Genomic DNA, 14,192 nt, shown 5'->3' on the forward strand with positions numbered 1-14,192 from the left:
TTCGTGTCATATGGGAAAGAACAGAAGTCAATTAAAACTAACTTCATTTTATTGAACAATATAATAATTAACAACTGTAAATTATATAACTTCTGTAAATAGTAAAATAATCATAACATGTTTCACCAGCATGAAATTAATTTAAGTTTCCTAAATATTTTTCAACAAATTTAATTCCCTAACACTCATGGCAGAAACGAACAGCCATTTTCGTATGCTAAGTTCCGGACGCCGCTTCAATAAGTGAGCGTTCGTCAAAGAACGGCTATCTGCAGCCGAAGAGATGAGAAACGCGAACAGAAGTGATTCCACCTACACGTCGTAGCTTTCTGATCCGTGATTCATAACAAGTGTCCGTAACGGGACAAGACAACAACTGCTCATCAATTAATAAAGAAACAAGTGAGTAAAATACATCTTACACTTATCATTTAAGATCATTTGGTAAGAATAAAATCTGAATAGACATTTTGTGGCTATCAATGCCCTCCCTTCTCAACAATTCATTTGATCTCACAAATTTATCAAATAAGAACTTCAAGCATTTTCTGACTTTTCAAAAATTTCAAAAAGTATTTCACACTTTTCAGAAATTTCTAAAAAATTATTCCTCAAAAACAGTTTTAAAATTTTCTATCTAATTCTTACGTTAATTTTTTTAACACATCTCATAAATTTGTTAGTTTCAACATTTTCTAAAAACAAACAGCTTAATATTCCCCTCGAATTAAGCAACATTTGCACAACAAAGAACAATAACATCACAAAAATAATTTAAAGTCCAACAATAGTTCCTAGAGAAAGTTCAAAAAAAAGATCACTATGAAAAAGTTCTCAGTCCTTTTTCTTCTTTCTTGGCGATAACTTCGTACTCTAAGTAACCTAAATTTCAGTACTTCCTCAAAAATCACTTATCGCATATTAAAATCCATTACGATCAAGACTTGACAATAAAAAAAAAACTCATGTTGGTTGATAGACATCAGAATTAATCCTTAATATTGTGCTTATTACTTTAAAATGGCTGGTATTCATAAAAAATCACAAACACCATTCAAAATTCGAATTTTTTCCTCACAGTGGAGGTAAATTGGTTTGAAATGTCTCTAAATTACTTAATTTATTCCATTCTATGGTAAAGTGCATGATAAAATGCTTTAAAGAAAAGAATCGGACCGAAAACAAGGCAAGAAAAGATCAACCAGCAAAGTTGACAAAGTATGATCGGAGATTTACAGTTGAAAAAATTATGAAAAATACACATATGAGTGCTGTAACAGTTTCTGCAAAATTTAATGAAAAAACTTACATTTAATTTTCACCTAAAATTGTTCGCCAAGTTCTCTGATTAACTGGATTAAATGGGAACTCTTCCCGCAGAAATTTCTTTATTTATTGACATGAATATTTTTCAATCTTCTATTTCAAATTTTACTGCTCAATTTTTCAAATTGTATCTGATTTTTAGGGCAGGTAAAAATTTTTGTGTTGACAGAAGAAGATATTTTATTCAAATTTTCTTATGCAGAGGTTTCAGAATTATATAAAGGTAAATATGGCATGTTTTTCTTTAAATTTGGTATTATATCTCATATTTTGCTACAATAATTATAAGACATTTCACTAATGAGCCTTTATTTTTCTTTGCAGCAATTGAGTCCTTTGATTATTTAACTATATCAAATGTAAGTTTGTAACTTGCCATTAGAACTTTCTTTCAATAACACTACTTTCTTTCTTGCAATTCATTTTTACTTCCTTTTACAAAAAAAAGAAGTATTGTATTCCCCCCTCCCCCCCCCAAAAAAAAATCAATCAAAACCGGCCTTAATTTCCATTTTTCTCGCCCCTAAATGAATATTAATGAATATTGAGTTTTTGTTTCAACCTAACCACACATCGATATATGCCTAAGAACCTAAACACCCGAAGTATCCATTTTGACGATCCCCGAGTTAAGTCCAACAAGTTTTCTTGTGACGTACATGTGTATGTGCATATGTATCTCGCATAACTCAAAAACAGTATGTCCTAGAAAGTTGAAATTTGGTATGTAGACTCCTAGTAGGGACTAGTTGTTCGGATGTTCCAAAGGGGGTCTTTTACATCTCTTTAGGGTAAAATCATTGTTAATTTCAATGCAAACTTAAGTGGTAATATATCGCCAAGCTTTTGGTCGCCAACTTGGTGACAAATTTGGCGTTTTTTTTTGTTTTTTTTAAATTTGGTTTCAATTTGGCCATATTTAGAGAGTCAACCATTGAATCACATTAAAACTGCGAATATTGAGAAAATTTATCTGTATAAAACGTTTTCTTTGCTTCAGTTCGCAACAACCTTGGGGTGAAAATATTTAAAGTGTTTCTTTGCTTACTCTGAGGCACTATTATCATTAAATTGGAGTAAAAGGAAGTCATGTGATGCACACATCAGCTTGATTGCTTCTACAGTAATATCAAATTTGATTATAGTTTGATGTTTTTTCAAGATTCAAAAATAATTTGTAATTTTATGTCAATCAAAGTTTTTTTTAAAGCAAAAGAAAAAAAAATCACTTTGCAATGTTCTTATTATTTTACCCTTCTGTATTACTGTTATAGTTTAGTTGAAAAACTGAAAATTTGCTACATTAGTGTTTTTTTCACTGAAAAAAGCCATTAACCTAACATTTTTTCAGTGAAATTTTCCCCATTATTCTTCTTCATTTTACTTCAAACACATGATTATTTAGTTCTATCTTGCTTCAAAACATCATTTTTTCTGTTCCAAAACTGTAGTTTTGACAACTATTTGGCTCCAAATATATGATGATTTTGCTCCAGTCAGCTATAAAACTTTTTTTTTTTTTGTTCCAAAACAGTATTTTATTGCTTCTTAGTGATGCCCCATTCCTATGACCTATTTTAGTATGAAAAAGTTGCTGGGACCTGAACACCAGACTTTGAGTAGAATTTAATAAAAGCAAGTAGTAGTGAACTACAGAATTAACTGACATTCAAACTGACATCCCTAAAAAGTTACTCAGCTGAAATATACTGCATGTGAATCACAAATCAAATTTTTCTTTTAAAATGCCTTACATTCTGTATCTCTTCAGAACATGGTTGCAGAGAAAATAGATCTTTCAGAAAGATTTCCAGCCTCAAAAGTACAAGATGGATTTTTGATGTATGGCGAAACAGTGTCTGTTGGATTAGCTATTAAAATGCAGACCTCTTTTAAACCACCTGATCGTGATGATGATGACAATGGTGATGGTGGTGACAACGAGAATGATGATGGCCCTGGTGACGACAATGATGATGGTGATAGAAATAGTTACGACTCTGAATTCAATCTTAAAGTTGACGACAGTAATATATTAGTAAGTAATATCTACCACACATTTTCCTGATTAAATATGAACTCCCTTCATCACCATCATTCCCTTTTACATATAATGGCAAGTTGAATTTCCTCATCAGCTGTTTATTCTGCAGTAAGCAAATCTAATAATTTTGTGCATAAGTTAAATAAAAACATGAATTAATTTTCTTTTTATTTGCTTGAAAGATTTTCATTTAACATGTATGATTAAATTTGATTTGATGCTGAATTTAGGCATTGGTGAAATGTAAATAATGTTGATGTTATCATCATCTAATGATATTTTTGAAGCTGATGTTGCAAAACTATATGTCTAGTATGTGAATATGGCACAGGGAGCACACGCTCCTCATGCTCCTTGAAGAGTCCTTAAAGATTCATCAATTTTCATTCCTTTTTTTTAAGGTCCTTGAAACTCTTTAATTTTAACTTTTTACTCTTTAATTCACATTTTTTCATTTAACTTTGCTTCACACTCTAAGAAATTTTTTCCCTATCTGGAATGCTCAGGAGCTTAGTACGGCAGAATCAGTAAAAGTTTATGGTCTATTAGTGATTCCTCATCCCACCAGACAACAATCATATAGGTACGATTGGCGAGGATGTGGGGTCTGTTTCCTTGCTTGGAACAAGATGCAGGGTTTTTGGTTTTTGCTTGTAACATAATATTCACAGAGTCAACTAAAAAGTGACTTGAGTGCTTTGATAAGATTTCATTGATTTATTTTGCCTCCACTTATAAAAACCTGGTAGGAAGTGCATTTTCAGTGCATAAATTATGGTTAGAATATATATATTTATACTTTTTTGCTCTTCTTCATTTTCCACTTGGACCGCAGGTTAAATCATTTATGCATGCTTTAATTGCATTCTTTTTTTTTTTTTTGAGGGGGGGGGGGGGCAGGATTTGGCGAAAAAATATGAACTATATTTTAATTAGCATGAAAAAAAAGTTTTTTTTTTTTTTTTAATTGTCATTTTAATAGTGATCCTTACAGGGGGATCGTAGGTTGAATAACTTATGTTTTAAATTCTTTTTTCTTCTGTGGGTGACAGGGGTTTTATTTTAATAAAATGCCTGGAAGGAAATGCCACTAAATTATGTTTGGAATATTTACGCCTTGTTTATTTGGATGTTGGTTATTCTAGTACGCATTCTTCACTACTCACTCCTATCTTAGGTTAAAATGTTTGTACATAATTTTATGAAGTTTTTTTTGGGGGGGGGGACTTGGGAAAAAAAGCACTACGTAAACATTTAGTATTTGAGACACTGGTGAAAGGAATAATAAATAAGTATATACTTTTAATTAAACAAGATGAAATTAGTTAAATGAATTGTTCTTTAACGTTTTTGCAGTAAAAAGCATGTGACAGAAAAGTTACACTTTTTGAAGAATGACCCATATATGAAATATATGCTGGAAAACTGTTGAAAATGACTTTTTTTTTTATGGAGGGGGATTTTTATTTAGTTCCAGTTGTTATGGGTGTTTTTAAGCACTGTCTGACCATTGTCCATTAATAATGTGATGAGGCTTTGAGAGGAGAAGGACGGTTTTCATATTGTAACAGAAGGAGGGAGTTGGTAATAAGTAGTTTTGCATGACACATTTTGGTAGTAAGATTTGTTCCTGATGTATTTATATGCCAGGGATGTCCCAATGGTTTTGCACAGGGTCCTGTTTTTCAAAATTTTAAAGAAATTTTGAGATTTTTTTTTGTGAAATTTTGAAATGTAAACTAAACAGGGGTCTGGCCAGAGAAAATTTGGGTCCGTTAACGGACCTTATACAAAAATCCGATCAACCAAAACGGACCCTTCACAAAATTATGATAAAAACGGATCTTTCACAAATTGTTTATTCAAAGAGCAAATCTCGAATCAAAATAACACATATTTCCATGTATAAAAACAATTATTTTCAGAACCTTTTTTAAAGTTAAATTCAAGGGATCAGCTTATACAAAATCTGCTAACTTTGCAGAAAAAAAAATTGACTCTCTTATGATGCTCCTGTAAACGATAAATAACTACTATGGCCAAATAAATATAATGCTTGTAGTTTCTTCTCTGAAAGAAATTAACAGCTGTAAGTCAGTATGGTTTATAATTTTGCTTGTTTGTTTTATGCAGCGGTGTTGTTAACTTCTCTGAAAAAGTGTGGGTGTTGTTGTAAACTTCTCTGAAAAAGTGTCATAAGCACTTTTCTTCCAGCTCATGATTTAATAAACAATAATATACAGCGAAACTTGTTTGAGGATCGCGATCTCTTAGCATCCGCTACGGGAATCGGATTTTTCGAATTTTCGATGTTTAGTACGCGTGGTTAACCCATTAAAGGCCAAGTCTCCCATTTTGGGAACCTTTGATTAGATTTTTTTTTTATGCGCAAATACTAAAGATTTTTTAATTATTAATTTTTCTCCTTAATAATTGACGTGCTTGGCTTCGATGGTAATTTTTTCAAAAATTAGCATTTTAAATACTATTTTTTACAATTGTTCAAACTTAAGAAAAAATGCTTCATTTTACTAAATAGGGAAAAAAATCACAAAAAATAATCAATTCCAGAGCAGAAGTTCAGAAACTTTGAATTTGATTTGAAGCACAATAGATGTCTTTTTAAGTTATAATTAACAGCAGTTAAAAAAAAAAAACATTTTGAAAGGATTTTATAGAAGTTTATTTAGAAAGTTCCCAAAATGGGAGATTTGGCTTGATCTGACTAGCAGAGCCAAGTCACAGCACACACCTGTTACACAAATCAATGCACCCCTTTATTGCATGAATGAACTCTCCCCTCTGCATTCTTTACTGCTGAAACTCTGACCCCTTTGTTATTGAACAAGGTCATCCCCCTTTTATTGTTCAAGAGCAGGTTTTTTCAACAAACAAGTGACATTCCATTCGTTCTATAGAGAACTATACAGTACAGCTAAGTGCATGCTATACTTGGTCAACATTACAAGTCTGACAATAAGAGAGCGAGATTGATTTCCAAAAGGGAGTGTTTTTGCTTTTATTTTAGTATAAAAATGCCTATAAAATTTTTGACCGTGCAGCAAGCTTTAGACTATATGGATAAATTAGATTCAGATGAAATTTCAGCAGATGAGTGTATTATCACTTGTTTGCCACCAGATCCTGGTCGGATTACTGACGAAGAAAATTTTAATGAAAATAACTTGAGTGATGCACATCTATTGGATGTGTGTGGAGAAGTAGAAATTAATTTAAAACGGCGCAAAGCACGAAATATTTCAAGGAAGAAAATTTCATCTGAAAAAAGAAAAAGGTGCCTGAAAGAAAACTATTTTTCAAGTGATGAAGAGGACTTAAATAAAAGTCAAACGCAAAAAAAAAAAGCCTGAAAAATTAACCAAACGGAAAAAAATAGCAAAAACGAATGATGCAAAGAGACAAAATAAACTAACAAAAAAAACCATATGTTTGGAAAAAGCAGATGAACTTGCTCCAATGGAATTTGAAAAAACGCCAGTTTTAGAAGAAACACACCCTGAATTAGCGAATAAAACGCCATATGAACTGTTTAAAATGTATTTTCATTCAGATATAATGAATGTTATCTTAGAAGAAACTTTAAGGTATGCTGCACAAAACAATAATTGCGCATTTTCTTTATCTGAGAAGTCACTAGAAATATTTCTTGGAATTCTACTGTTTAGTGGGCCTCAAGAAGACTTGTATTGGAGCAGTTCGGAAGACTGTAACTTGCCTTTTATACAAAAGGCGAGTCGACAGAAATTTAGGGAAATTAAGAAGTGCCTACATCTGTGCAATAATAATTTATTAGATGGTTCTGACAAGCTGGCCAAAGTTAGAGGTTTTATAGACCTCTTTTGTAAAAAAATTGCAACAATTTGTAACATTTTCTGAATTTTTAAGCATTGATGAGGAAATGATCCCCTATACAGGAAAACATTCAGCAAAAATGTACATGAGAGGAAAACCCATCAAGTTTGGATTCAAAGTATGGGTTCTTGCTTCTTCTCAGGGATATCCTTACAATTTACAAGTTTACGTTGGAAAAGAAGCTGCAACTGACAGTAAGAATCCCCTTGGAACGAGAGTTGTCATGGATTTGACAGAATACATTGAAAACTGCGGAAGACAAAGTTTATGTGGACAATTTCTTCAATTCTCTGCCATTGCTAGAAGAGATGCGAAAAAAAGAATGCCGTCTGAGTGGAACAATCAGAGAAAATCGTCTTCAGAAGTGTCCTTTGAAAAAATAATAAAGTTTTAAAGGAAGAAGAAAGAGGAGCATCTGATTTTTTTATAACTAAGGATGTAAGTGTAATTAAATGGAAGGACAACAAAGTAGTTTGTTTAGCGTCAAATTTCAAATCAATTGAGCCCATGGGGCACACAAAACGTTGGTGTCAAACTTCTAAGAAGAAAATTGATCTACCTCAACCAGGAATAGTCGGCTCATATAATAAATATATGGGTGGATTCAATCTTCTCTCTCTCTCTCTCTCTCTCTCGATAGATTTCCGAGTTCTTACCGGTCCAGAATAAAAGGAAAGAAATGGTCGTGGCCATTTTTCACCAACACTTTGAACATGGCTGCGGTAGCAGCTTGGAAAATTCATCGAGAGAGGAAGGGACAAATGTCTCAATTGACATTTTTACGAGACATTGTGATGAGCCTTATGAAATCAGAGAGACTGGAACCATTGCAGATGTCTCGACTTGGGCTACACCCCCCAGTTAACTCTAACGTACGCTTTGATGGTGTGAATCATTTTATCGTAAAGGCAGGAAAGCAGTCCAAGTGTAAAGTTTGTAAGAAAAATATGCGATTATGGTGCACAAAATGTTGCGTTTTGCTGCACAAAAATTGCTCAGTTTTGTTTCATACTAAAATGTAAATGAAGAAGAAATAAACAGGTACATATATATGAAAATTTACAACATCCTTATTTTCCAACTTAACTTTGTTGAATTTAAGTTTTGAGTATCAATAATTAATTTTTCTTATTTGATAAAAAATAATTTTAAGTGTTTCTTTACTAGCTTTGCTAAGATATTTAAATTAAAGTTCAACTACATCATTATACCGGAGATATATATGTTACCGTCATTAGGTGCCAAGTCTCCCGTTTTGGGGCCATATTATATCTTCTAAAAAAATTAATATTTTTTCAAAATTTAAATTGCATATGATAGAAGACATTGAACCTCAAAACATACAAAATTTTTAATATTTTCAATGCGGTTCATATAGCAGCGTTTAATAGGTTAAGAGGTAAACAAATAACTTCTTTTTTTATTTTTGTAAAAATCGCGGAGTTTATAAGTTTTAAATGAAATTCTGTGCTCTTGAACAGTGACTTAGGTCAAAAAGTTAAATGCTGAACCCCTGCCTGAATTGTTTTCTTACAATTATTTTAAATACTTTGCATATAACATTTCTAGTATAATTTAACATAATGTTTTTTTATTTTTTATTTCCAATGGCTGGCAGCAAGAAAAGGTTACAAAGAACAAAATAGCAAAAACAAACACAATACACAGAGCAAGGAAAAATACAGAAACAATAGGGTGAAATATTTAGCTGCCGATACGCTCTCTTGCTTCCCAATAACGGTCACACAGGCTACGTCTGGAAAGCTGGGTGCAAGTGTTCAGGTGACGAATGTCCATTTCTTCGTTTGAATTGCAAAGGGGACAGTTGGGACTCTTCACAATCCTTAAGCGGTAAAGATGTTTTGGTAAACAGTCATGGCCAGTTAAAAGTCGAAACAAAGCCACTGACTCTGCTCTTGGTGCTGAAGGGACAAAATCACGGTTTATAAACCAAACTTTGTGGTTGCTTCTAGCTTTTAGGTCTTGCCAAAAAAAAAAACTCTTGATTTTTTCCTTATATATAACTTTATTGCATTGAATGAGACTGGCTCATTTGGTAGTTGAATAATAGCAGACCCCCTCTTGGCCAGAGCATCAGCAAGCTCATTTCCTCTAATCCCAGTGTGCAGGGATCTACTGCAACACCACTTTTATATTCTGCTGCACCAGATCGTTAATGAAACTGCGACATTCAGAAATTTCATGTGATTTGCAGCTCTTTATCGATGCTATCGCCTCAATAGCCGCTTGAGAATCCGATAGGACAACGCATCCCTTAAGTTTAAAATCATGGTATTTCAACTGATCTAGAGCCAGGTGTATAGCTTTTACCTCTCCATCGAATGCAGAGGCATATTTACCAACAGGAATAGAAAAAGAAAAGTGCTCACTGTAGACTCCTGCACCTGCATTTATATGGTCTGTTACTCTTGACCCATCGGTATATATATGTATCCATTCACTTTCGGGGTATTTAGTGTAAATCGTCTCCAGAGCACTTTCGGGGTATTTAGTGTAAATCGTCTCCAGAGCAATGGCCCTAAGAATAACTTGGTCAGTCTCACTCTTTAAAACAGGCTGTATCAAATTTAAATCATAATTCACTGGTTCGTATTTTCATGGGTTTGTTGGTAAAGGGAGCGACTGTAGGTTAGAATTGATGTCATACATTCGTTTTGTATCAAGCGCAAACTGCACAAAACCCTTTTGCGTTTTGAGAGATCTCGAGTGCAACTCCAGTTTCCATTCGTTTCTAAATGGTATTCTTTGCATTTTTTCAAATAAAAGTAGAGTTTTCTCCTCTATGTATGATTTTATTGATCTGAAATTAGTAAATAAAAACAATGCATCCAGTGGTGTTGATTTCACGGCTCCTGTTATTAGGCTGAGTGCTTGGTTATGTATAGTTTCAACTCTGTTCAGGACATGTTTTGATGCAGTGCTCAGTACCTCACAGCAATAGCTCATTAATGGGAGAACAAACGTCCTATAGGTAATTTCAAGTGTATTACGACTACAGCCCCATTTGCAGTCCGCTAGGCGTTTCAATATGTTTAAACGTCTGCATACCTTTTCAACAGTCTTCTCAACGTGGGATTTCCAATTAAGCTTGCTGTCAAAAGTTACTCCCAAATAATCATATTCATCAGTATGGGATAGAATATCCTGTTTAAATTTTATTTCAGGTTTTATTTTCTTATGTGCAAGCAAAAACGTCTGAACAGCTGACTTTGAAGCATTTAAAAACATGTTATTATTATCACACCAACTGGACAATGCCCCCATTGCTCTGTTAAGTGTCTCCTCAATGTTCTTGACTCCATTGCGTTTTTTAGTTTCAGTCCATATGACCAAATCATCAGCAAAAAGAAGGCATTTAATACCTGGAATAGATTTAATCGACTGGATCAAATCATTGATGTAAATGTTGAACAAAATACAACTCAAAATTGCTCCCTGGGGCAATCCAGTAGGAAGTAATTTGTATTTTGAAAAGTCAGTTCCACATCTTACCCTACACAAACGTTGGTTGATAAAGGTGAATAACCAATTAAACATATTCGAATGGATGTCCAAATTTTTTAACTTAAGAAATAGTTTTTCCTTCCAAACCAAATCATATGCAGATCTAAAATCGACAAAAACTGCAGTTAAATAGTTGCTTCGATCTAGAGCATCTTTTACATCTTGACTCAATAGAGCCACCTGCTGGTTTGTAGATCTATGTACTCTAAAACCTGCTTGTTCATCAGCAAGTAATCCCTTACTTTCAAGGTACCAATTAAGTCTATTAAAAACCATTCTCTCCATCGTCTTACCGAGTACACTAGTGAGGGAAATCGGGCGGTAGTTTTTCAAATCATTTGGATCCTTGTCCTTTTTTAAAATTGGAATAATCAATGCTTTTCTCCATTGTGAAGGTACTATACCTGTTCTCCAAGATTCATTAAATATTTTAAAAATTGTCTGCAATGCGTTAGGGCCAAGGTGCCTTAAAAATTCTGGATGTATTCCATCTTCACCAGGTGACTTTTCGTTCTTCAAAGAGGCAATCGAAAGACGTAGTTCAGACATGGAGAATGGATTCACGAAAATATCTGTGGAAAAACCTAACTGGGGTTGAAATTTTGATCTTGCCTTAATTTCTCTCTTCAGGACCTTCGAATTTCTTCTTGCAAAAGGACTCTTCTTTTGATTTTGTGCCAAAAACTGTACAAATGCATTTGCTATATCTTTATTAGAACGCAAAGTTCTGTTATTGACCTGTAAAAAAGTCCTACGTGGAGATGATTTTTTACCTTGTATATTCGCAAGAAATTTATAAGTTTTAAGGCTGTTCGATTGGTAATTAATTTCACTAATAAACTTAGTGAAGGTTTCATGCTTAGCGTTAATAATAGCTCTCTTCAAAATTGCTGCTTGTTTCCTCCAAGCTCTGACAGCTACAGGACTACCAGTTATCTCAGCTTCTTTTCTAAGGCTGTTTCTCAGCTGTTTTTCCTGCTCGAGATTTTCATTCCAAAAGCTTCTATAACATTTAACTCTACCTCTTGGTATCCACTCTTTAGCGCATGCAATAATAACCTTATTAATTGTATGACAAGTTTTGTCAATGCTGTTTGAAAAGTCAAAATTCTCCATCTTCAGCGATTCTTCTAAAGATTCTTTAAATTCTCTCCATTTAGCCTTCTTGAAATTCCAAGACATCTTGGATACATCCTTTGGAGGTGTTTGGTTAAACTTAGCAATATCGATGTTTGCCACAACCATTCTATGTCCTGAACCAGGGTCATCCATGACTTTTCTTGTAGTTTCTTGGGCGAGATCTGCAGAGACCATCAGGAGATCTGGTGATGTTCCAGTGCCGTTATAGTGCAAAAATGTGTGTGGGTCGTCAGCTTGAAAAATAAGTTCCAATATGCTTGTATTCAAAAGGTCTTCAACTTCTGTACCCGCTGTATTTACATCCTTATACAGTGGCGGATCCAGCCAATTGTTTTGGGAGGGGCCATCCGAAAGTTTTGAACAAACTCTGAACTCCCCAAAAATTTTATTAAAATGAAGTTTTAAAAACTCAATTTTTGGGGTATCGAGACATTGGTGAGAGGGTGGATTTAGGGATCTTCTTCAAAAATGTTTAAAAATTTAAATTTCCGAGTAATTTTTGAAAATTAGGAAACTAAAAACGCATTTCGTCTATTTTTGATGATGTACGGAGAAAAGTCAGGTTTCGGGCGCTGCCTCCAAAATACTTTTTGAAAATAAAGCTAAGAAACCAAAATATTCTGTCATTATACATTGAGAAGTTAGAAGAGGAGGGGTGCTCTTCTCTAACTCTTCAGCTGGCCAGCCTAAAAATGCACCTTTAGGTAATGTCTGCTAACATTAAAGGAAGTGTGAAGGTGCTTGGAATCCTTCCTTCCTAGAAATATTTTGCCTTTGAGACTATATTTATACGTATTTTAGAAAAGGGATGGAAGATTCGTGAGCTCCTCCAAAAACCTCCTTTTAAAGCTATCATCACGATATAAACTAAGAAGGGAGGGATTTCAAAAATCGTTTGTAATGTTGCATTTTAGCAAGTTAAGTGATAAGTGCTGGATAAGCTAGTTTCCGTTGACATTTTTTCCAAATAAAAGACTTAGAATGCAATTTTTCGCTACATATCAAGGCATTTGTGAAAACGCATGGGAAAAGGAGGTTCTCCCCCTAATTTCGAAATAAAGCCATAAAAACGAAAATTTAGGCTCTCTTTGGTCTTGTGAACAATAGGTATACTCTGAGAACAGTAGCATTTAGAGATTGTCCAAGTGTCTGTAGTTGGAATCAAGAAATGATGTAAAAGTTGGAGAAAAATTTTGGAAATAAAAGTTTTGCTTTTAGGATAGGGATATAAATTTATCTCCAAATTAAGTCCTATACTTCTTTTTCAGTAAAACACATGTGTTAAATTTTGTTATCTTCTCACAATATTTTTTTATTTTTTTTTCTTAAAAACATTCCTACAATCACAAGGCTTTGGGAGGGGCCATGGCCCCCATGGCCCCCCTCTAGATCCGCCCCTGTCCTTATATCCCCATAAACTCGAGTGTGCAATTAAAATCGCCAAGGAAAATAGTCCCTTCCGAAATATGTAATGTTGTAAAATCTGGTTTATTATTGGGAGGATTGTAACAACCAAAAATCCTAAAAAGAAAGTCCATCTTCCATACTTCTAGACCTATTATTTCACATTTGTCATTAGTTGTCCCCATTTCTTTTACTATTTTGAACTCTTTAACATAATGTAGAATGGTAGATAAATATTGATACTTGAAGGGTGTCCATCTCCCAAAGAGGGATCCCCCCCCCCCCCCCCCGAAAACTAGAAAGATCCTCAAGAATTATATTCTTAACAAAAAAGAAGGAAAAACTGAACAATAAGTGTCAATGATGCAGATTGCGCCATCACCAAATTCTAAAATTTCGTTTTTTTACAAAACAAAAATTGCAAAATTATTTGATTTTTTATAAAATTGATTGATTTTTTCACAAAAAAAACGGACCCTGCAAAAAATCCTGGACAGTCCCCCTTCCAAAAGTAATGCATCAATATCGATTAGTTCTCTGATTTGCATACTGTTTTATTAATAAAGGAGCTTGTGAAAGGTCTGATTTGGTCAATCAAAATTTTGTGAAGGGTTCATTTCTGGTTAATCAGAATTTTGTGAAAGGACCCTTTTAATTAGTTGGAATTTTGTGAAGAGTCCATACATGGACCCAATATTCCTTTGCCCAAACCCTTGTATGCAGTTAATTATCTATTTATAATATTTTCTAAACATGTTTAACTTTGTTGATGAATTTGTAGTGCAGTTTCCAATTTTGGAATCGTCCCATGATGATTCCAATCGCATATTGGGAGATTTCTTTCCAAATTTTACATCAATTCCCATTTGTCTTTGTACTT

The 14,192-nt window shown here is 33.7% G+C and overlaps 1 protein-coding gene across 1 annotated transcript in view; it reads left to right on the plus strand.

The window, feature by feature from the left end:
• The window catches only part of LOC129230420 (uncharacterized), a 263,650-nt gene that overhangs the window by 39,268 nt on the left and 210,190 nt on the right, over positions 1-14,192 (plus strand). Inside the window, exon 3 of the mRNA XM_054864820.1 lies at positions 3,098-3,364. Within this exon, the coding sequence (XP_054720795.1) occupies positions 3,098-3,364 (267 nt within the window). The remainder of the gene's footprint in view (positions 1-3,097; positions 3,365-14,192) is intronic.

Source organism: Uloborus diversus, chromosome 9, assembly GCF_026930045.1.
Source record: "Uloborus diversus isolate 005 chromosome 9, Udiv.v.3.1, whole genome shotgun sequence".
NCBI lineage: Eukaryota > Metazoa > Arthropoda > Arachnida > Araneae > Uloboridae > Uloborus > Uloborus diversus.